The sequence below is a fragment of the Echeneis naucrates genome, chromosome 20 (assembly GCF_900963305.1).
Source record: "Echeneis naucrates chromosome 20, fEcheNa1.1, whole genome shotgun sequence".
Lineage (NCBI taxonomy): Eukaryota > Metazoa > Chordata > Actinopteri > Carangiformes > Echeneidae > Echeneis > Echeneis naucrates.
In genome coordinates, this window is record NC_042530.1 from 15,798,817 (window position 1) to 15,820,479 (window position 21,663).

General features: G+C 41.6%; 1 protein-coding gene across 1 annotated transcript in view; it reads right to left on the bottom strand.

Annotated features, from left to right (window-relative positions):
- LOC115061381 (partitioning defective 3 homolog) overlaps nucleotides 1-21,663 on the bottom strand; it is a 344,220-nt gene that overhangs the window by 18,469 nt on the left and 304,088 nt on the right. Inside the window, exon 22 of the mRNA XM_029529689.1 lies at nucleotides 2,011-2,131. Coding sequence (XP_029385549.1) covers nucleotides 2,011-2,131 — 121 coding nt within the window. The remainder of the gene's footprint in view (nucleotides 1-2,010; nucleotides 2,132-21,663) is intronic.

Below are 21,663 nucleotides of genomic sequence, written 5' to 3' on the forward strand. Positions count from 1 at the left end.
ATTTCCTTGGGTTTCATATTTAAAGGTTGACCCAGTCCATCTTCAGTGGGGCTCTATCCATTCTGCTTCTGGATGGCACTAAGACAAGCTTTCCCCAGTGTTCATCAAATCAGTGTCAACCCACAACATGGATATGCCTGTATCCATCCTAACAAGCTCAGTTACTCTGAATCCTTGTTCTCTGGACTAAAATAACATGAAAGACCGCTAATAAAATAGACTTCAATACTCAAGGGCTGGCCCTACATCTTATTAGCAGTGGAATAACAGGGCAACGCTCAACAATGTCAACAGTCACAAGCAATTAGGGGCTCAGAGGCTCAAAGACAGACTGCTCAGCTCTGAACAAACAGTTAACATCTCATTCTGACAGCGAGAAAGGGAAGAAAGAGTGATTAGGGAACAGTGGAGTAAGATGTTCTCTTTCAGTGATTTTACACCATCAGTAAGACTAACACTGAAGCTAATCCAGAGCAAATACAGCCGGGCTTAATCTGTGCAAAAACATAGCAGGAAATATGCTCTTATGCCTAATCCAAACTCATTTGTGAGAGGAAAAACATCAGAAGATGCCTGCCACTCCAAAAGCAATTTAATGGACCCAGATAATTATCCAGAAAATGTGATGCAAAACATTTTTCCTTTCTATAGGTATAATTTTGACCCATAATTTAGAAAACATCTGCTTACTGCTGCCATTCCCCAGTGATCCTCCACAAAGAACCAGGTCAAAGAGATGACATGACAAGAAAAGCAATGTCTTTGTCAAGCCGTACAAAAATATAGTGTTATTTGACCTTTAACTCATTCCATTCCATTATATGAGTTTGAGAGTTGTCTTTGCTGTAGAATGTGGTTTGTTGGTGGGAGCAGGAGGGGGTGATTGTCCTTTTACAAGTGCTTCAACCATTTCAGACGGAATGATCTTTTTAGCTTTTTATTTTCAGTTCACTTCAGTCAATAGCAATACTACATGTCAAGATCATCGGCAATATATGTTGAAAAACAAAATAAAACGTTTCTTTACTTCAAAGTTGAGGCAGAGTTTAACTTTTAATGCACACCAGGGAGGGGTACAATATCAAGCATGAATGAATTAACTGAGGAATTAACTTGATTACATTTTTCCAATTATGATGAACAAATCCCATTGTTGTCACAGATCAATCATGGAAGAGGCGAACGGCTTAAAAAAACTTTTGCTAAAATTTTAATTTAATCTTTTTTCAATTCCTTTAATCAAGTCTGATGAAAATTAAAATGAAATTGTGCCTCACTGCGATCAAATTCTCTCCCCGTACTTTGCTCCAGAGGTCTTGACATTCTCTTGGCATGAAATGTTTCCCCTGTTCACCCCTCTCTGCCACCAGCATGTCTGATATGATTTCACAGATGGAAAAGGCACCGGAAGAGATGAGTAATTGAGTAAAATCAATTTGTTCTGAAGCTGGACCTCGAAAATAAAAATTAGTCAAAGAAATAGTTTACGTGACACCAGTCAGATACTTTGGCTGGACTCCGTTCGGGTGACAGGGTTGGATCACTGAGACACTTGATGCTGTTCTAGGTCTGCTCCTTTTTTATATCTATTATCATTAATCTTATTGGTGTTATTGTCAGTGTATTAACATCTACTCTGCTGAGATGAAACAATCTCCTGGCAATAATATAGGAAAGAAATTGCACTTGTGCTCACTGCTTTTTCAGATAGAAAAGACACATCTGCTTTGTGTTTGATCACATGGGAATATGATTTTTACAAGCACTGAAACAGTGAAATATTGATTTGTGAGTGCTTGTTGAGAAAAGCAGTGATATCATTATGACATGTTATACAGCAGAGTACCCATCTTAATCTTAGGTAAGGTAAAATCCAAAGCAAATGATCACAAAAAATAAGATACCCTTTATTGATTTCTAAGTTCTGCACACAGATGGGGGCTCTGGGGAGGAGTGTTAACTGGTGCATGGGGAATTAATATTTCAGCTTCTTTCTGACTGGAAACTTACCAAAGCCTGGTCCAAGCTGTAGGTGTTCCCATGGTCTTCGACATCCTCCTCCTGTTTGGCCTGCTGGAACTCGTGTCTCAACCTTTGTATCCGGTCGTGGTTACTGGGAGCCATCTGACTGCTGTAGGAGAAAGAAACACAAAGTAAGACAGTCATCAAGACTGCAAACTGGAGGTAATTCTTCAGCAAGCCCTCACTCAGAAAGAACACATTGTACATAACTCAAGCTTGTTGTCACAGATGCTTATTCATATCTGAATATTTTGCACAACCACCCTAATGCCCCCTAAATTGTGTGGAGGATCCCTTCAGCTGACAGGCATGATTCTGTTCTGCATATCTAACCAATATGATTGGTGCTTTCCTGTTCTCCTTCTTTTCATCCATTGCTTTTACACGTCTGTATATGTTAATGTCTCCTGTGCACCATTGTGAGTGATGCATGTCCCTTTTAGACTCATTAAACACTGGAAAAAAGAACTTCCATTAAGAGGCAGAAATCTCGGGAAGAACTGGGCTCAGGGAGGGAAATCATCTGCCTTGACTGGTTGGGTTGAGAGAGGGAGAGAAGGAGTGGGGGCAGAAAGAGAAGCAGGGAGACAGACACAGTGAGGGCAAGTGTGAAGGAGAGCAGGGGGGACTCAGTAGAGGGATGGAGAGAGAACAAGAACAGGAGGACAGAGGATGCCATGGAAAACACAAACAACACATAGAGAAAACCTGGTAGTTCTAAATGTGCACTAGTAAATAGTAGCAGTAAGGGAGAAGGAGGTTACAATGGGAAGGGAGTAATAGTGTGTAATGATAACTCTTAGAGCAGGTACTGAGCAGGAACATGGAGCAGAGATGATTCAACACCTGGAGGATGGGGACAGGAAGAGAGAGGACAGGCAGGACAAAACACAGACCACGGGAAGAATGAAAGTTAGAGACATGTATGGTGGTAGTGTTCATGCATGGGGGAGGGAGAGAGAGACAGAGAGAGGGAGAAAGGGAGCGAGAAGGAGAGAAAGAGAGAGAGAGGGTGCTCAGTGCAACCCCCTGCAGTCTATAGAAACACAGCTAAAAGAGAGTAACTAAACAAACTTTTAAACAGTAGGCTTTGTCATAAAGGATGGTTTTAAGCCTGATCTTGAAAGCTGCAACAGAGTCCGACCCCCGGACTGATACTGGGAGTTGGTTCTATAGAAGACAAGCTTAATAGCTGAAAGCTCTACCTCCAGATTTACTCCTGCTCAGGCTCAGCTTTTATTGCCACTACAGAAGCAGCTCATAACAAAATGCATAGTTATGACAAGAAAACCAGCATGATAACAGGCCTGTATTTATGCATACCACAGGGATGAATGTGACCAAAGGTTAGGAATTTGTGCTGAGAGGGGATGAGAGCTCAGAGACATAGGGAGTAGGAGGGGAGGGAAGGGAGATAAAGGTGGGACGGGTGCATAGAGTGCAAAGGGAAAGATTAATCAAGAGCATGTGAGAGAAAGGGAAAGGAGCAAATTTAACCCAAACATAAATCTTTAGTGAAAGAAGGATGAAATGAGGAGTAAAGGGAGACAGAACTAAAAAACAAAAAACAAAAAAAATAACATTGTCAAGATGAGCACTTGACACGAGGGGCTGTCAAACTGTCATTGTGTGTATCCTCTGGAGCACTTACAGGTGGCATGCCAGCAGTGGAAGTGATTACTTATTTTGGCCCCATAGATTCTGGGAGCAATTATGGTGATAATTGCAGATTAGAATGAGCACATTCTTCTGATGATAATGGGCACTAGGACCTGCTGCCAATCAAGCTTCATTAAAAGCACACTAAATAGCAGCTCATAAAGGATGCTTTGCAGTGCATGCCCCTAAGTAGCACTTGGCGAGACATTGTTATCATATTATTTGTATTGCCTGGTCAAAATCAATTGTATTAGTTATACCCCATTTGATTCCTATAGCTTTATACGTGTGGCAGTGCAGGGAGCGTACATTAGGACATTTATGGGTTGTGGACAATTAAGTGATTCACTGAGGTGTGAGGCGTCTTATGCTTTCAGGGTGCAGGGTGATGGCAAAGGCCTTCTATTATTGTTCATTACAAAATCACTGTTCCCTTAACATTTGCATGAAAATGCTTCAATGTTAAAAAAAATTAATTACATATTTTTTGTCTATAAACAGAAGAGCTCCAGAGACTATAAAATCTATGACAACACTTATAGTCTCATAAAAGAGGATATTTCCCAAAAAAATTTATGAATTTGAACTACAAATTTTTTACTGTAAAACAGCACAGAAGAGTAATTGAGGTATTATGAGCCTGAAAACAATCCACATGCACATCTGTTTTGTGATGCAAGGGCTTCCAGATTTCCCTAAAGATGGGCTGTTTCTCAGCTGTACTTTACACACATGTACATGAAGAAAAAACATAACTGCAATTCTGCATACATTTTCCAACTACTAACACATATGCTAAAAGAGAGTCCACACCATTACCCTTACTTGATCAGAGAAAGGTCTGATGAGACTATAATAGGTGGAAAAAGACCGAACCTAGACCTGAGGAGGCCAATGTACACAATTAATTCAATCCACAAGACTGGTGGTTGCTTTACAAGCGCTCTCATAATTTTTCAGTTTTGCCCAGGGAGTGTCAGTGCTAACATCAGTGTCTCGCTGGGCTATAGAAACCAGGAGGTGCAAGGGGAGTCAGCTGGGTGTTCAGAAAAAGGACCACAATCCAGAGCTATAAACAAGACTGCTGGAGTCCATATACACTCCCAACACAACAAGACCTATTGCCCTTTTCTCACCCACGAAATCGTCAATGAAGAGGGATGGCCCCAGCATGTGGTGGTGTGTGGACTGTGGGAAGATCAGCACAGACAAGATTCCCAGAAAATTACAGAAAGAGCTGCATAGCACTTTTATATATTTTTCAAAGCACTACAAATGTACATTTATGGAATATGGGTTGGGAGTGGGGATGGGATTTTACTGGGAGTGGAATTTGCCATGGTACTTCAAAGGAGGCCTGTGCAATCTCTTGATTATCTGTAGGGGCTTCTCCTCATGGTCTTCCAACCACCATGGAAGTGCAGAGTTGATGGGATTCCTGGAAAGCACTCCCAAGAATTCTACAGTGAAAATATGTTCATACAGTATGAAAAAAAGAGCTAGAAAGCTCAGGGCTGAGGAAGAGCAGCAATCAAACACGAGAAGCAATGCACAGTTGTCAGATGCTCCCCGGTGTTTGGTAACTCAATTAGTCAGTGCGTTTGTTGCATAAGGTGTCATCACTAAAAACACTCCTGTATGAATACTGCCGACAAAATCTCTCTGTCCAAACTGTAAAGGACTTGAAGGACAAGAGCTGGGTGAAAAAACTGGTAGCTATTCATGTTTTTCATCTCAGCAGCTAAAATGTGTGTCACCCCCACTGGAAACAGATGGTTATGAGGGGACATGAATGAAAAAAAAGCTCACCATTTTCTGCAGGCCATGTGTTTGTGTGTAAAGGGAGAATGTCTGCATCATGATAGAGTGAGTCTGCATGGCCTAGTCCCTGTACAATTTTTTTGTCTGAAAGTCCTTTTTTTTTAAATGTTAGTTAACGGAAAATAGCATTCCCCCTGTAAACTAATTAAAAACATGGGGGAGATAAAGTATCCATATGCCACAGCATTTTCACAGCCAGCATCTTCATTCTGTCCTGTATAATGAGATTTGCTCAAAACTCATTTGTGTGTTCGCAAACTGAAATGCCAGCACTTGGCCTCTGAGGTTAGCAATGCTGCTCCCAAATGCATGCAAACAAACCAACGCAATATGCAGATGCAGACACAACAACAAAGGAACCGACACACACTCTCACTAGCTCACCTTCCTCGTCACTCTTCTCCTCACTTTACTGACACTTGTGTTCACTTAAGTCATGCTGCTGCTGTATTTCTACTTTGGCTGAAAGCTTATTCTGAGACCTCACTGGGAAAGGTGAACCTGTGAATTCACAGGCATGCAGTGGGGTCAAACAGCGAATTCAAGCTCATCTGAAATACAACAGAGTCTCTATTGATGTCCTCTTCCTCCTGCTGTGACTGCAACTCGCCCTCATTTCAAGTGCAACAGAGAAACAAAAACACATTCACTGAACTTTGGATGAATGTAGTTCCTGAGTGAATTACACTTTTACACTACATATGTCAACTATGCAAAAACTCCTTTATTGCTACATTTCTTTTGCACCTAAGAAGGAACCGTGGCATGCATGTTTATATGTGACCTCCATCCCACCTGTGTTTTTCAACCAGACCTGTTGACAGGGGTCGTGAACCTTCTAAAGCAGCAGTTGGGTGCATGTGGATGCCTGCCTGTGTAATAGTCATCCTTTGATCCAGGAGGATTTGGCAGATGTCTCACACACCACAAGGCTTAGGCTGAGGATGCATGCGATGCCACTGTTCCCCTGTTTGCTTCTGTTGGTGGATCAAAGCCTCATTGAGCCTTGGTATGCCCTGTAAACACTGCCGCTGGCCAATAAAGGAGTAATCCAATCACTGAGAGTGTAACATGGGTCATATGAGCATACTTTAAAGTCAGGGGCCAGCCTCAGCCAATCAGAAGGGGATCAACATAGTGTTATAATCCTGGAGACAAAATTTCAAGCCGTGAAGTTTGACAAGACTTCTGGGAGTTGTCACAGATTTGTTCATTTCCAGCTGAAGCAAAAATGGTTGAAATGTTGGGGTTTCGGTCAGACTTTAAAATCAGGTAGTCTGTTATTTCTTATCTGATCACTGTGGATTGAAATTCTATCAGATTATCTGGTTTCTTGCTCCTGCACCAATATCTCCACACAGCAGATGAAGGGGCAGGCTTCTTAAGTCTGGACCCTCCGGCAATCTTGCGTCAAGTCAGAGGTTTAGCTCATCTTTATTCCATCGCCCGTGGACTTTCATTTATTTCAAAGACAGAAAGATGAGGTGTTTTTGGGGAGATGGACAGCCTTTGGGACCTCCTGTGATGATAAAAAAAGATTAGATATGCATTACCGCTGGTCATTTTTGAATGGGAAAGGGACAAAGATATAACGTTATTTAGTATCTTCTAAGGAAATCAGCATATATCACCCAATCTACGATGATTTTTGGGGCAATCAAATAAAAGTAGTTGAAGGATAAATTCTAGTTCTCTCCCAGCATTTTTTACCACTCTCCACTTTACTCTCCTTCCCATCTTAATAAACATAACTTTTTTTTTTTTTTTTTTTTCCTTGCCTCTCTCCTTCAACGTTTTCCCCCTTTTTGTTCCCATATGTTTTATCTCAGAATGCCTCAGTCCTCTGTGGGTACAGGGATAGGTCATGAATTCCCATCTGTACCCCTTATCCTCTCCCACTAGCTTGGTAAGTGACAGCTGCAGGCTGGACAAAGGCCTGATAATACCCTGGATTTGTCAGGCTCTGACTTCACCCATGTCCTCCTGTGACTGATGCACCGACAGTGGCCCCTCGCCAGCTAAAATCCCCACTTCTAGATGTGAGCGCTTGCTGATTTTTGAGCTGTGTGTGAATGTGTGTGTGAATGTATATGCACGGTTCCTTTCAGACTCCAGAGCTGTTCATATGGAGCCCTTAAGGGTCCTCGGAGGCCACCATATGGGTTGCTTGCTTAGGACATGGAAGTGGCGTGACTGGGGAGCATGGAGCTCTAATTAGCAAGGGTGAGAAGCTGCCTGAAACACCTGAAACAGAATGTCCAGCATGGCTGGCTCCTAGTGTACCGTTCATCTCCTGCTTCCCTGGTGTGAGAAATGAAGAAGCACGTCTGGCCCGAAGGGAACCATAGAAGGCCGTCCACCAGAAAATACAGCTCACACAAAGAAAAGAGACAGCTCTCTGGTTATCTCTGTCGTGACAGAGAAATATAGCCCTCAGTGTTTCCAAAAAAAAAAAAAAAAAAAGAATCCAAATGTCCTCACACAGCTCAACTCATCCCAATTTGAGTTTTTACCCCAAAGACAACCCCCTCTTTCGAAGTCATGCATAGTAAACATTGTATTCTTCCATCTTCTCTCCCATTTGGATGTTTAACGGATTGTTAGATACCGGTGCAACTGATCAGTCAGCTTTACAGCTGTCTACTTGTGAGAGACTTTTGTTCTTCAAAATTTCTATTTATGTTAATACTATCACGATGGTTTGGATGCGAAGCTACCCAACATATATCTGCAATATATTTGTTGTATCCATAACCAAAGCTATTTGTATGGGCTTGACATAGTAAATCCATGTGTAAGAAAAAAAATCCAATATGTAATATTTAATTTTTTATATATAAATTTGGTGTGTTCCCTAAAGATGAACAACAGATTCTATAAAAACTCTCTTCATCTCAACTGGTGGGAACTCTTCCATAAGTTATTTTTCTGGGAAGGAGAACAGAGACTGACAGCTGCGTCCTTATAAAGAGATGAACTTTGAAGTTAAAGCTCCTAATCCCAAGCTATTGATTCAGGGGCACTTGCTCACTTAGAGAGAGAGAAAGAGAGAGAGAGAGAGAGACAGTGACTTTGGGGGATGGCTAAGACTGCATAATGTATTCACACAGTCAGACACACATATGCACTACAGAGTAAGGTGCCACTTTGAAATGTGAAAAAGCTGCACTGAATGCTAAAGCCAGTTACGTGTTCAAAACTTGTAAGCACATACAAGATTAATTTACTGGATCCCTCCCCAGACCTTTTGATTAAATATTGGATTTTCAAAGAAGCATATAGACAGTATGAAAGCACATGTGGCAGCACATGTTCACAACAGGCTGAAAAATCCCCTTCAAATACAGTTGATCTATCTCTTTACTGTGCAGTGTTACGTCGGTTTATGCTGTGCCGAGATATCTGATGAGTCAACATTCCTCTGCAGGGTAAGGAGAATGAAGAGACAGTTTTTAAGCAGGTGTGAAGGCCATAGGCTAAAGTATCCATCTAAACAGGTTAGCTCAGCTTTTATGAGCCCATCAGGCTTTAAAAACAGCCTTTATGAGATACCAGCTAGCTCGACACTAAGAGGGCAAAAGAGAAGTGGGCTGGAGGTGTATTATACGACTTTAGTTTGCAGTATGCTTTTTTTATAGAACCTGACACCAAAATATTTGGTCTAAGTATAGCTTGGCGCCATGAAATATGAAAATGGTTTGCTGTATTTTGCATCAAATGACCTCACAACACCCAGTGGGGTGTGTATGCTACAGGGACAAGCTACCTTTACAGGTCTCTTTTGAGATGCACTCTCAAACCCAGAGGGAGCTCATAAATTTGGTTGAAAACACTGGCTAGACAACCATCAGCACTTAGACAAGAAGGAGCCAAGAGGATCTTGAGACAAGTTTGTCCAGCCAAGTGTAGATACCGTAAATGTTTTTCATCAAAGAAAATCGCACATCAAAAGGTTATATAATGCAAAATGAAAGCAAGTAAACAGTTGTAAAATTAGGGGAAGGGAAAGAAAGGAAGAAAAACCTGAGGAACTAATAAGTGTTATTATTGTTTTAAGAAGAAAAAAGGTCTTCTTGTTGTTCTTGTTTCTTAGTCTTGATGTAATGCCGCAGATATGGTTTTTCAGAGACACTCGCTGAAACCTCCAACCTGCCCAGCCAGGTCCAGCTGAGCTCATCAAACAACTGTGTTACCCACTGCCAAACCTCTCCCTCCCTCTTGTCTTATACTTTAATTTTGCATTTTGAGACAGCCTCATCCTTCAGCTGCTCTCACGTGTTGGATTTCCTCCTGGCAGCTTGTTGGAGAGGTGCAGACAAGACATGTTTTTTGTTTTTTTTTTAAAGCACAGTTTAACACTGCCTCAGCACAGTTAGCAGGAAAACAGACAGACAAATAGCGGGTCATGAGGTGACTCAAATATTACTCACTTGAAACAAAGTTAGTGGTTTCAACTGTTTCAAAATATACCAATAAAACCATCTCTTCCAGTTTCATTGTAGATGTCTGTGGTCAGTTTGAGATTCGAAATGATTTACTCAACATTTTACACGAATTCTGAAACAGCTTGAAATCAGCCTGCAGGACTTGAATTTATCTTTATATTTAGTATAAACTGAGGGTTTTTGGAAATTTTTTCAACTTTGTTATCAAAATAAAAAGAAATCCTACTGTTAATAATTACATACAGCATTACATTAGTTCACTCTTCCCTTTCTGCTAAATGTACTAAATGGATTAAAACACTGCTATGCCCCTTTAATAGAAATGCATACAAATGTATCAATATGTGAATTAGCAGATGAAACAGTGCAGATGTAGATACTCACACAGCTGACCCTCTCAAACTTATTTGCTATTCCAGCATGTTACTAGAGTGATGCATTCACACTAATATTAGATTTCTAATGGGCTGACCGACTGGTTATATATTACACATGTACTTTGAAATGTTTTTGACATCAACTGCATTATTAATTGGCAGACTTTTTTGTAGTATTAGTATTCAATGGTGAAATAGACACCTTTTCCAAAAAATCTCCTTGAGAAGCTGGCAAGCAAAGATATGCTGTCTTTTATTTGGACACTGACTCTTGGAGGTCTACACCAATACGCATCTTATTCGACACCACATGGTGCTGAATGCAAGCAATCAGGCCCCCATAGCCTTCCTCCTCGTCCCAAACATAAGCAGCCTCCGTGCCTTCTCTTCTATGGCCCCCTGCATCGCTGCTACTTCCTCTATACATAATTAAACCGAGAGGCACGGTGGGACGCCCATCAGTCAGAGCTGAGCTACAGCCAGGGCCACTTTAAAAAATAACAATATTGATAGTGGGTGTAATAAAGCAGAATTAAAAAGATGGATTCCAATTTTTTATTGATTTCTTTTTTTTTATTTTGACACAGCTGGTCCTAGCTCTAAGTGGTAAGAGGGACCAGGTGGCCAGGGGATGTGGTGGTACTTCAAGGGAATGGATGGGAAAAAAAGAGGGGAGTGTGTCCAAGGGGAACAGGGGAGCTGTTACCCTTTTCCCCTCCTCCTCCTGACCATCCCCTTGGTGTCCTGCAGTGGCTGCACTCATGTACGCTCCATTACTGGATTAGGTCTTGGAGCCCTCTTCTAAAAGCCAGACAGTGGGGAGAGGGGAGGAGGTCAAGGGGTTGTGACCTTTAGTATTGGCTACGCACACAGACAAGCAAGGAAAAAAGAAAGATGAAGACAACAGCATAATTTCTATTTAGTCTATCGGAGTTGTGTAATAATCAATGTGAAGGTCAAGAGGTTGGCAGATACTGACAGATGGAGAGACAAAAAGAGGAAGAATGAAATGATGAAAAAGAGAAAATAATTAAATTAAAGACTGTAATTAACAATTACACAATAAAATAAATCTAAATGCCTGGTCTCATTTTTTTTTTTACACATTATGGCTAGAACAGATACAAGCACTATCAAGTGACTTGTCTTATTAAAATCTACAAAATAAAATGTACCAATTAAGAATTAAAGAATCAATATTTTTCAGATCTTTGTGCAGCATTGTTTTGATCTGTCTTTGTTAACAATTCAAAGACTATTCACATATCAAATTCATCACAGCTTTTTCTTGTTGTTGTTGTTGTGATGCACTTGAATCACCCTAACCCTACACAAGTCCCTTATATACAACCTCTCAAAGAAGACAATGTTGCACATTTATTGTGCCTTGCTGATCTGAATAAAGGGAGTCATTGTAGATCTGTGATTAAGCTGGCAGCGGATCAGCCACAGAGCGGGTCCATGTCTGTGATCAGAGCTGGCATGCCAGGACTGAGACAGCGTTGTGCCTGCTTTGTTTGGGTGACTATATACAATAGAGTCTGTATAATGAGGGGCTTTTATAATAATAAACATATCAGCAACAGGAACAAAAGTCAAATCAGCACAGAAGAAATCCAGCCATTACAGCTATCATCCATCAACCTCCAGAGGCCTTACATATGTTAATGCCCCTTCAACCTGTGACCCTCACATTCATGACATCATTATCAACCCAGCCAGACATAATGTTGGTCTGTCACCACCATGATTTATGGTCACAGTGGCTCTCTCTCTTAATGAAGCCATAACACTACCTTAAACTGTTGAACCCATGACGAGCCTGGCATGGCGGTTCCTCAGTTTAATCGGAGTACATATCCATCATCTTGCATCAGGCATCAATCAATCAAAAGCCCCTGTGACAGCTGGGAGCCCCTCGCCCCCTCCGTCTGCCACTATGACCACCATACACACAAATACTCATTGGCTATGATTATGATCTCAATTATCATTGTGACCGTGGGCCACCACTTCCCCTGTGACCGACATGCTAATCAGGGGCACTGGCAGTCAATAATCAAGGCAATGGAAAAGGCCATCGGGTCTAGAGCTGGTGAAGTGCATCTTTTAAAGTCAGTTGACTTAAATCAATGAGCACAGACCTCTTTGAGAAAATGACTGAATTTCGGAAGAAAGCAAAGTCAGTCGAGTCAACATACAACACAGCAATTAGTTATAATTCTTTTCTAGTGAACAAAATGTTCATATATTCCAGAGGCCAGCACTGCAAGACATGCAAAGAACATCTTGGAATGTCTTTGGCCTCCTAGAGGTTTGTAATTAGTCTGTTCAGCCCAACTAAAAGCTATTAGGCTAGCTATGACATACTTTTAGTCTACAAAACAGTGACAATAGCTGTGGTTCCTGTGCGATCATATGCCTATGCACAAGCAAATATTTCTCTCACAGACAGGCAGCTAAAGTGACTCTCAGCCTGCTTTTTTTCAAGCTAACATGAGTCGTGTCCTGCTGCTTCTTCTGCTCTTCAGTGAGCAAACTATTTGCAGCAGACAGCTAATAAGGATGATTTTGTCACGAAGCCCAATTGTTGGCATTGTCACACAAATGAAGTTTGGAGTTTGAGGCAAATTATTACTGGAGTTCTCCAAATATGAGCTGTTAACACAAACCACATCACAGTGGAATATCTTTTAATCCTCAACCCAAACTGCCTCTGATAAAACAGAGCTGTGAAGAGAGAGGGGGAGAGGGGGTGAGACAGAGCCACAGTCTATGTCCCCAATAACAGAATCCAATTAAACTCCACTGAGAAGACCTGCTGTCCGGCATTTCAGCTGCCATGACAGGAAACTGCAGCTTCACGAGAGGAACTCTGGCAGTGACATCAAATGGAGAAGTACCTTTCATATAATCTTATCTCATTACACAGTTCCTCCCTTTGGCAAGCCCACAGGTTCATAGAGAAAAACTCTATAAAGGGCCACATTTTAAATTTGACACAGCAAAGCACTCAGCCAAGCTCCTAGTGCACCTTCTAATGTCCAACAGATTTATTTAGGCCTGGTTGGGTGGCTGACGTTGACTCTGGTGAGGGGGTTGCACTACACTTTAAGTGAAGGGAGCTGAGTGGCACTGATGAAAAAACACTGTCACCTTCAGGTGGTTTAAGGAATCTGTAATGGGTGGATGACACCTGTGATCATGCTGCCAGAGTCCCAAACAAGCCTCAGAGGATTAGGAGGACCAAGCGGTCATGGGTTTGCCCACAGATGGCAACCATGGCGGCTGATGTGTGAATGAATTTGGTCACTACAGCTGACTGCATAAACACACAGGAATTAACATGTATATGTTCACACACCCATATACACAAAATCCTCATTGTCCCTAACCCCTAGCATAGTTTGTGAGGAAGGGGGGTTAGGTTGGGTCGGCCAAGAGAACAAAAGCATTAAGCAGGAGTGAGCCCTTTAATTACAGCCCAGTGTTTGGAGATCTCTCAATAGAGCTGAGAACAAGAAAGGTCTTTGGTAAAGCTCAACTGTCTGAGTTAACACATATCCTCCAGGTATGAAACACCACACACACACACACACACATACAATAAGCCAGTGGTCATGGAAATGAAGCAATTATTGCCAGTTGGTAACTGAGAAGTGAGTAGCTGGTCCGACTGGATTGAAATATCTGAAGCACATTTAATTAGCTTTCCTCCTCTACTATGTGCAAGTGAATATCCTATTATTTACCACCACCTTCAGCCTCTAATTTAAAGCCTGCTAGGTGTACAACACCTACCTCAATACACAATTACTAAATTAATTTTGATATAACACTATAACTGCAGAAAATGAGACAGTTAATTTATTTTGACTTCCTGTGAATCGCTAAAGAGCACAGGCTGTTCACAGGAGGTGGATCCATTTAAAAGCACAGTGCCCAACAGCTGTTTGCTTCATAATAAAATCTTCTTAGTAGCTTTAAGAACACCAAAGAGGTAACAGTAAGTGAGTAAATTGGCACACTCTCGGTCTCAGGGTCAAGTGAGGTGGCTGGGTATGAGGGTTTGTGCGGAAGTGAATGTGTGAAGGATGAGACCAAATATAACTCTGAGTGCTGATTGTGGCCATATGACCATATGAAAAGTGACAGCTTCTGCTGTCAATTCTTTTGACAGGCTTAAGGATAACTCCACATGCTTGGCAAATTGGATTGGAGCTCTGGTGGCTTTGCAAAATAAAGAAAATAAAGATGAATCTCGCCCTCCCTCCCACCTCCCTGTCCCCTTCTATCCTCTTTTCCCGCTCACTTATAACCCCCACCTTTAAAAATTTTGGGGAGCGATGAGCCAGTAATAGGTAATAGTTTCCATTTCATGTTTTAAAATCAGTGCAGGAAGCTGGCCTGGAGCTGATAAATCATCACTGACGCTGATTAAAGACCATTATCAACTTTAAACAGACCAGCCTCCTATCCTCTTTTATTCCACAAACGCACTGGCAAGGTGATCCTCTGAAGGAGACAGGGAGAAGGACAAGAGAGCAGGCTTTTGAAAGTTCTGACAGCACAACAGCGCCTGAAGGACACCGGGGGTCAAATGAGAAAAACAACATTAAAGAGACTTTAACTGAATCCCTTCAACAAGACGAAGATCCAACCTTCCCTGCCTGTCAACAAAAAACATCTGACATCTTAAGAGTCAGCTGTCTGCACCCCCCCCCCCACCTAAGTCCGAACCATCATCATCATGATCAGGAGAAACTTACTGCAAATAAGAATGACATTAGCTCAACAAGTGGGATTTAACTGTTTTCATAGTTTGATTAAAGCCTAAGCATTCTACCTAAAATAGGCTCAAAGGCATGTTAATATGGCAAAACCTTAACTTGTGCCATATTCAGGGATCTTGTAAAGATTAATGAGAAGGGAGAAAAGAGAGACAACGTGGATTGATGTGTGAAAAAGAGGCAATAATATCAATAAACAAAAGCAGCTGGTAGCAGTAAATGGTGGTTGCCAATTGGCCAGTGCTCACAGAATGCTAATGTCTAAAGCAGGGTGGGGCTGGCATGCCAAAATTGGAACAAAATTAATCTAACTTCCAAAACACTTCACCGGATTGATGGGAGGAACTAAAACCAGTTCCCTCCACTTTTAGATCAGAACATGCTACTAAGAAAGCAGTGGCTTCGGTTCAGAGTATAAAATCAGCCATTGGTCCACTAAAATAAAACAACTGCCTCCAGCTGATTCTTTTGACTGGTAGATTTGTCTTGATGAACGACCAAACGTCAAATTTTATTCAGAAATCAATTGGAAAATTCTTAAAAGTCTATCACATCCTATAAAGAAAGGCTATAAAAGTGCATAGGGATAGATTTCATTCCTCTTCTGCAGATTTAATATGCACATGTTTATATACTTCTTGTGTGGCCCTTCCTGGGTTGCTCTTATGAGAGACAGATGAAGGTGAGTGAAGTTTCTGCTTTGGTATGGTTGCTTTGCTTATTGTAATATTTCTTCAGGCAGTTTTAAGAGCTGAAACATATTCATTTCACGTTTGGCAGGTTGTGATAGTTTTCCTTAGCATGCATCCATACTTGCACCAGGCCATCATAATAAACCCCAAGTGAGAGATTTCCAAACTTATGTAATATGAATCAGCTCTTGCTCCAGTAGGTCCAATATTCTCGACTGCCCAGGTTATATCAGAAATGGCGAAATTGCACAAGTGCTTAGGGCTGTAGTTGGCAGTTTCTCTATAGGCACTTTACCATTAATTTCCTGTGTTGAATGGGGATAGACACGTGAGACAGGTCCACCTCAGACATGTCAGGTGCCTGTGTCTAGGATGTAAGTGGGCAAAAAATATTAGACAGTGCTGGGAGTAATGAAAGCTTGTCTCATGCTCTCGTCGTAGTGCTCCTTCAACGGGAAAATCAGCAGTGGTGCTTCAACAGGAAAATCTCTGATAATGAATTCTAGACCTTTACTTTGCTCCTCAACAGCCCAGGCGTACATGTATGTGTTTGTGTGTGCTTTTCCAACACAGTAAGCCACTCACTCATATGTGCAAACATACATATAGACACATCTTCCTCTCTCTCTCTATACATATGCACACACATATATATATTTATATTTATATATACTCACTGTACACACATTTCTAAATGTACACTAATGACACACGTACAGATTCACTCTCTAAGGAAAACTTGTGGCAATCCGACCTCAGCGTCTGATTCCACATGGCCATCTCGTCCATTTACTTGCAGATCAATGGGACAGTTACTGAAACATCCTTTGGAGCTGCGTGTCATTAAGCAGAGGCGCTTTAACCACTGCGGTCGTGCTCTTACGTCTCACCTGGCTGAACCCATTTCTCGTCCTCTCTCACCTCGGCTGTTAGCTTGGGAGACGGCGCCTGTGACAAGTCCATGGCCTGGGTGGGGTGAGTAATATTAAAGTTTGATGGCAGCTTCAGGAGCCGCTGTTGTTGGCTTGTGCTCGCCACAGCGCTGCTCTGATTAACAGGTTCCAAAGAAACAAAGTCACTTTATGAATAAGTAATGAATCTGCTTGGACACTGCCAAGTTCCCTTTTAATGAAATTAAGTCACATTAAGAAAAAATGAGTGGAAGGGAAAAAGAATGAACTCTCCTCCTCATTTGGAAAGGAAAGTTAGGTTTGATTGCAGTCCGGGGAGGGGGTTAATGACTCATCATTAAAAACAGTGATGATTCTTGCTGAGACTTAATTTCAAAGTCTCACACACGGTAGGATGACAGTTTGAGTTCAAAGGAGCCATGGCCAACATTGTTTTGCAACAGGCTTTTTCTCACGCCTGTGCACATGCACAAAGACACCCAGGCATTCTTTTCAGGATGGACTCGCCACTGAAAGCCATCCAAAGGGAAGGAATCAAATAAAGCTGTCAGAAGACAGAGATTAAAAGCAGTTCTACACAGTAAAAATCAGATTTATGAAGCTCAGGCCAGGTTGCTATGGGGGTTCTGGTGCCATGGTAACCCAGTGAACGGTAAGGTCAAAGGGGCGGTCGAATAAGGAGTCGTAGAATGGGGAAAAAAGAAAAGGGACTTTTGACCTCACGCTGCTCACATCTTTTTTATCAAGCTTTGAGCCTTTACTAGACTCATGCATAATGGTAGAGTCTCAATAGAGGGGTCAAAGTCCTCTCCATAAATAACAAAGCCTTTTGCATTGTTTCCATTCAGGGCTTGACAGATTTATTTGTGTCCTGAATGAGACAAGTACTTGATGGAAGTAAGGAAGCAAGTTCATGATTTTAACTTTAATGTTCATGTCTTTCTTTTACTCTTTCCATTCCCTCCACCCGTCTCCTTTCCTTTCCCTGCTTTTCCCATCTCGCCACTACTCTTGATTGTCAGTGCACTGCTGTGCAGCCAGTCATTCAGCCAGCCAAACCTGTGTGGCAGTTCTGAGACCCACTGTGGTTAATGGTGTGTTGTTGTGTTTTGTCTGTGGCAGAAGTGCTGTGCCATGCTGCCGTGTCCGGGGCCAAAGCCCCTTCCTATTGTCTGCTGCCATATGGAAACCAGGACTAACATGGAGATAAGCCTGTCCTCATGCTGTTCCCTGACCTTCTCAGGCACCCAGCTGGCACTAAATGCAAATGTAAAATGGGATAATAATTTCCCATTTACCCAGGCCAACTCTGTTTCCTCTTTGTGTGCTGAGGGTGAAGAGGGGTGGGTAGAGGTTGTCCTCTAAAGTGCTGGTTCAGATAGTGTGGAGGGAGGTTGCACATCACCACTACGAGTTTGGTCTCATGCCGCCTTGTACACTGAATATTCAGGGGATAAGGCTTCATTGAGCATATCAGCAGAGAGATGATGGAGTCCATAGAGCTTACTGATGATTCAAAATTGTGTAGATGGGTCTAAAACCAATGCTAAGCTAATTTTACTCAAACATCTCTTGTTGCATTAACAGGCTGAAGCACATAAAATATGTGATGCATAATATGTTTGCTTTAGGTTGATGTAAAGGTGTCTAGTCTAGCAGATGAGTCTTGAATAATTAAATACTTTTTTTGGAAGTTAATCAAATATTTTAAAGTGCCTACACAGAAAAACATGAAGTAATGAAATAAAATATGATTAATATCTGAAATTAAAATGTTGTGAAAAGTATAAAGAAATATTTCATTATTCAGACTAAACAGAAAGAAACTAAACAAAAAACAAACATGCTCCCAAAGGGCTTTTGTATTTTTCTATTGTTATCACCTGCTGTAGCAGAATGTCAAGCCCTCAACCACAGAAAAAGCTTCACAAGTGCGTTCAAAAATCCTCCTGGACATTTAGATTTTTGTTTTAGCTTCTTTCAGACCTAATTAGTTTTTGCCCCACGTTTGATCTCCTTAAAAAGACCTGAAGACAACACTAATTATCATGCAGTAAAATATTTGGATAATTTTATAGACATGCTTTGACATTATTTAATTTACAGTGCACAAGTTATTTTAAGTTTAAAACAGGCATAAATTTATTTTATTTTGTATGTTGAACAGAGCAGGGAAATGATACCACACCACGAGAGACTAATGAGGAACAAAATCATTGTTAAAACAGCATTCTTAGTTTTCTTATAGTTTTAAATGAACCATTCCCATTACGCTTTGAGTTAAAATTCATGACATGTGCTTCCTATACCTATACGTATTTGCATATTCCATGTTCAGCTGTTCCCTTCATCGTAAACTATCGTATTCAGATGGAATACACAGTATTGCCTAAATAGACAGTGACCTCTGATAGGGATGAGTTGTTCATCTAATGTGACGGCTCCTGAATTGAAGCCAATGTTAATGCCCGGTAAGGATAGACAAACACAAACACACAAACGCAAACTCTATTGATAATTGCCATTTCTTCCGCACCTGATACTGTTCTAACATTTTCTCACAAAGGGGAAACAAGTTTCACATGCTTTGCTTGATTTTTGGCTTTTCCCCATTGTTCTTTTGTAGCTGCACATCATTGGTCTGCAGGTGTAGCACTGGGTGAGACAAGGGTCGTGATATGTTGATTGCGCCCTGAATTCCATGTTCAAAGGCCACTGAAATATTGCCACAGAGAAGCAGTTATTAAAGTTGGCACCAGCCTTTTTTTTTTTTACTACTTTCACCTTCTCCCCCTCCTTTAATGATTTCCTGGTGCTCACCGGAGCCCAGGACAGCAGGGTCTGAGCGGGAATGCTCCACACACTCCTCCAACTGCTGGAACATCTGTGACATAAACCCTGTCAGACATGCTGAAAGATGGATGGAGAGACAAGGCGACAAGTGCAGATCTTCAAAGACTATGCAGAGAGAAGGTGGGGAAAGTTGACGGATTTAGTCCTCTCACAATGGATATGCTCAGTGGTTGTGGAAAAAGCCCTGCGAGCAAGATGTCTTTTCTCTGAAGTCACCCCCCCCACTCACACCAGTGGAATCTGTGCCAAGAGAGGTGTGTGTGTGTGTGTGTGTGGGGGGGGGGGATGAGGAGCTCTCAGAGTGACAAATCAACGTATAGCCTGTAGTGAATAAAGAGATTGAAGGGTTGAGTCATACTGTGTGCTGAATACTGTGATGCTGTAATTGAAAGATGTGAGTTGCTGCTCTGGGCTGGAAGACAATATAAGATTTGATATTTTCCAACAATACCTTGAACATAGTGTAAGCTTACTTGCAACTATTAATGTGAAGCAACCACATTAACTTTGAGCTTCATAACAAAAAGCCAGCACACAATAAAAAGCAGTAGGGTAGGAAACGGAAGGTGAAACACACAACAAAAACAGTGAAGGCATCATTAGTGCCAAACACAGTGCATCATCAGTTCATTTCATCTCTGCACTGTTAATGCCTTTTTTGTCCCTGTGGTTAAACTCGAAGGCTCCTGGGGATGTTGCAGATTCCTCCCAGAAGATTTTTATCCTTGCTGAATGTCAAAGGAGCTTTGGATGCTCAAATGACTTAAAGGAAAATTGTATTTTATTGTGTTGTTTTACTTCAGGGTGAGGGTTCCACAGAATTGGGGAAGGGGGAAGGGTTGTATCATAACTATGCCAGGAAAAATAATCTCACTTATTCTCTTGGGATCTTGGTAACGTTTCCACTAGATAGATAAATAATGAGGTAAATTCGATGATTTGGAGAAAAAGTGAGGGAGAATTATTACACAGCCTGTAGACCAATAAACATACCATGTCTTTATCAAGATGGGAACCTGTATGGAGGATAGAGGCAAGGCCTGTCACAGTTTATTCTTTATCTGATACATGCCATAGTAGTTCCTCATCCTATACTCTACAGCCTGAGGTGTCTTACGTACAGTTAAACAATTTCTGTGCTGAAACTGGAGGCAACTGAAGTGTTTCACATCACTCAGAAATCGCTTTCCGACTTGTCGTATCAAAGGGAATTAAAAGCAAGAAAAGAAAAACAAAGCACACCTTGGTGGAGTAGTGAAAGCAGAGGAGGGTGCATTTGAGGAGATTAGCCTGCACGCACTTATATTTAAATGCCTCTATCTAACCTTGCTTCACTCTGTCGCATAGAAAATGTTAAGAAGCGTAAACGGGAACAGCGTGGTTGATTAGAGTGGGGTTGGGGATTAGGTCTGGGCAAAGGCGCTTTGAGTTATTTAAATCTGCCCTCGTCGTCAAGGTACAAAGCCACCACCGGGAAGGTGCATCATGACTTGTTCCAATGGCATTAATAAAAAGACAAAAACAAAAAGAACCAGTTGAGTGAACGTACCCGTTCAACTCAGCTTGTGTTCATTAGCTCAATGCTGTTCAGACAAGAAGTAGTGGATGGGAGTGTCCTGCATTGGCAGCCGTGGAGCTAAAGAAAAGCTCCATCCAACCAGGAGATTGCTGATCGTTATTAATTAGTGCCTTCTCTGCAAGATGCCACTCAGTCATGAAGGGGAGGCAAGGTGGAGAGAATTTGTGATAACTGTGATTTAATTTCACCTTGGAAGAAAAGTGAAAAACTAGACTGCGCGTCATAAACACTGCATAGATTTTAACTTACAAAATAAAAACTACCCTAGCCATCACATCTTCCATTAAACATTAAAGAGTGCTGAGAGTCTGGGCCTGTGGCTTTTCATGTACTCCCACCCGAGTGACTGCACACTGGGGCTTTCTTTTGTCTCTCTTGCCTTGCCAAGCCTGTGATCTCCCAGTGTATGTGTGTGTGTGTGTGCCAGTGAGAGACAGACTAGCATTGCAGCAGGAGCCAATGGGAACACTAACCTTCTCTTTAGCATTACATTTCCCACAAAGGATGAAAATGA